The following is a 3,714-nucleotide window of genomic DNA, read 5'->3' on the forward strand; positions in this document are numbered from 1 at the left end:
TACGCGAAAAGCAAACACACCAACACCCGCCGTAAATCAATAATGAGGGGCACTGACAATACCACATACCCTCTAGGGGTTAATGCTGATTGGTTAACACTCCCCTAATTTGCATAAAAACATAAACATGAAAAACCTAGATACAAGAATATTACAACACGTAAACAAGGAAATTAACTTAAGTAAATTCACACATATATATCAAAACGTTCCACTGTAGAAAAAACAACCTATGATATATATAAGCAAGGGAGCAATAAAAAGTTGTATATAAACTATAATTTAACACACATGTCAAATTATCATATTAAGTATAACACATTTCTTTTCACTCCAAGGTCCTAGAAGAGTGTATTGCTAGTGCGATACAGTCTCTTACCTATTGCCCTTTGTAATCAATCCCAAAAATCTGAGAGGAACGGTTAATTGCTTCAATTAAAATGTAACAGGGCAAAGAAACAAATAAATGCAGTTCATGCTTGCCCAGTGTCTGCAGCTAGTGGGAAAGAATGACAGTGCTGAATGCATTTAGCAAAATACAAACACATAATAAATCTGGTGTATGTGGTCAAGATCCTGGGCAAATCCTCATATTGTGTCCGGAATCTCTACAAAGTTCAGTGGTTTTCAACTGAAACTTGAGAAAGAGTTACAGTGTCTGGAAGCTTAGATGAAAAGGGAAAAGGGCTGTAACTCTAGGGAAAATGAAAAGAAACTGTGATAGTTCAACAATATGCACATCATCATATTGTGTTTTTAACCTCTAAAAGTTTAGTAGTCATGCAATTAAAAGTTTGAAGGAGTTGTGTTCGTGGAAAAGTTTGAAGGAGTTGTGTTCGTGGAAAAGTTTGAAGGAGTTGTGTTCATGGAAAAGTTTGAAGGAGTTGTGTTCGTGGAGAAGTTTGAAGGAGTTGTGCTCGTGGGAAAGTTTGACAGTTACAGAGAATGAGAGTTTAAGTAAAGAAGGCCCATAACTCTGAGAAAAATGAAATGACGCCAATGACATGACAATATGCCTATATCCTTACTTTGTGTCCAAAACATCTACAATGTTCTGTTGTTTAATACTTAATATACTAATACTACCAAGGCAAAGTATTGCAGAGCAATCATTCTTCCCCTTTGGTAATGATTTCTCTATTTACGAAGCTGTGCACCTGTCTCAGAATCAATCGACTCTAAAAAAAGTATCCTCATACAGAAAACGATTTCCATCCAAGTTCAAAACATAGATCACAGTGACTAACTTTTGGAACTGTAAATTCTGTTATCTCAGGATATATCAGCATACCAAATTTGGTTACTCGGAGAGAAATAGTACATAAGTTGAGCTTTAGACAATCTTTCAGTGTCTAAGGTCAGAGGTCAAAGCATATATCACAGTGACCTACTTTTCAAAAACTGCACTCCACTAACATAAGATGAACATGCACACCAAATATGGTCAACCCTGATGAAAAAGTACAGGAGATTAACCCTGAACAAAAAAAAATCAACGGGTAAGGCCAAAGGTCAAAGTGTAGGTCACATTGATCTACTTCTTGTACTCTGCCATTCAAAGATGTACTTGTATACCAAATCTGGTTACTCCAGGTTAAATGTAGTTTAGATGGAATTTTGTTCATTTATTCTGTCTATAAAGGTCATCTCTAAATAGCAAATAGCTGCATGGTAAATTTCTTTTTTCATAATTAAATCATTGTATTTTAACTTCTATATAGTTTTTTGTTTTGTTTTTGCTTTACATTCTATTAACAGCTATGATCATTTGAGGATTAGCCAGGTTTTGGTGGTGGAGGAAAACCAGAGTACCAGGAGAAAAACCACTGACCTGCAGCCAGTACCTGGTGACTGCCCCACATAGACCTTGAACCCATGACCCAGTGGTGGAGTGCTAGTGACCGTAGATGGACAGACACCATAACTTATAAAAAACAGGATCAAATGTATTCCTGAACATACTGCAATAAGCCCAGGGGGTTGACACAGTATCTCTGACCCAAAGAAGTGCTCACTTCAGAACAACAAAATAACATTTCTTGGCATTTCTATTGAAATGCAGTAGATATGGCCGGGCTTATTGCCAGACAAATACACTTAGTTCACTGTTTCAGGTGAGATACCAACATGATTTTACCTGTACTTCTAAATCCACTTACATACACTGTAGGTTCCTGATTCTGGAGCAGCCCATACCGGTATGTTGTCATCCACTCCGCTGACAAACACATGGACGGTCACTGTGGTGGTCAGCCTTAAGACTGCATCCCGGTCCCTACAGGTGATAATCAATGTCCAGCTTGTCGCCTCGGTATCCACATCAATGGTGGTCAGTGTTTTCACATCGCCATTGTTTACTTCAAACTTGGCGGTATCTCCTATAGACGTTATCAACAATAAGGAAACACACAAACACAACTAAAACATAGATATACACAGTCAACATTGTGGTTTTCCATAGAGAAATATTAATTTGCATAGACAAATTTCCAAATTAATGAAACACAACATTTGGGGACACCAACCCAAGCATGTGAACACTTTATCAATATCTTTGCTGTGGCCATTTGACCCCTAGAAAATACCATGAATGATCATTGTTTTTCACAAGGAAGATGACCATGGATTTTAAGAAATTCTTCTATATATCATGATATTTATAAGTGCAGTTGCTACTGAGGAAATCTGTTCTGATGAGCACTGTCTAGTGTTTAGCATTACATGGTTTCACTGTACTGTGCAGACATTTAGATGTTTTTAATTCATATTTCAGAAGAATATGAATTCAAGAAATAAAGACATGCATGTTCATGCATCCCATTTTTTTCAGATCCATCTGAATATCTATAAATACTAGATATTTGAAGGTGAAAATTCAGTGCCAATGTGGCACTAACACAGAGATTGGGAGTTTTCAGAATTGTATCAAAAAACTTTTTTTCATAAAGTATCGATTAAAAAGCAGACACCCTTATTTATTAAAAAAGAATTTCATTTAAGAAATGAGGTATTGAATTGACATTTAAATACAAGCTCTTTTTTTTCAAATTTGGAAATATGGGGACGAATTCGGCAAAAAAAACTTCCATTTGGAATTCAACCACAAAATGACCCCACTACAAACCCGAAATATTAATTGAAAACCTGATATCTGATCTACAACTAATTTACAGTATAACTCTATCTGATCTACAACTGATTTACAGCATAGCTCTATCTGATCTACAACTGATTTACAGTATAGCTCTATCTGATCTACAACTGATTTACAGTATAACTCTATCTGAGCTACAACTGATTTACAGTATAACTCTATCTGATCTTCAACTGATTTACAGTATAACTCTATCTGATCTACAACTGATTTACAGTATAACTATATCTGATCTTCAACTGAATTACAGTATAACANATCACTGATTGTTATATTGTTAATCTAACCAACAGTGTTGCACAGGCCCAGACCAGGATTCCATCCCTGGCTCATGGATTGTTATACTGTTAATCACTGATTGTTATACTGTTAATCTAACCAACAGTGTTGTACAGGCCCAGACCAGGATTCCATCACTGGGTCACTGTTTGTTTTACTGTTAAACTAACCAACAGTGTTGTACAGGCCAAGACCAGGTTTCCATCACTGGCTCACGGATTGTTATACTGTTAATCTAACCAACAGTGTTGTACAGGCCTAGACCAGGATTCCATCACTGG

At 36.4% G+C, this 3,714-nt stretch overlaps 1 protein-coding gene across 1 annotated transcript in view; it reads right to left on the bottom strand.

Moving 5' to 3' along the window:
- Positions 1 to 3,714, bottom strand: part of LOC110443369 (protocadherin Fat 4-like) — a 37,008-nt gene that overhangs the window by 15,746 nt on the left and 17,548 nt on the right. Inside the window, exon 6 of the mRNA XM_021487550.1 lies at positions 2,160 to 2,378. Within this exon, the coding sequence (XP_021343225.1) occupies positions 2,160 to 2,378 (219 nt within the window). The remainder of the gene's footprint in view (positions 1 to 2,159; positions 2,379 to 3,714) is intronic.

The sequence above is a fragment of the Mizuhopecten yessoensis genome, unplaced genomic scaffold (genome assembly GCF_002113885.1).
Source record: "Mizuhopecten yessoensis strain PY_sf001 unplaced genomic scaffold, ASM211388v2 scaffold716341, whole genome shotgun sequence".
Taxonomy (NCBI): domain Eukaryota; kingdom Metazoa; phylum Mollusca; class Bivalvia; order Pectinida; family Pectinidae; genus Mizuhopecten; species Mizuhopecten yessoensis.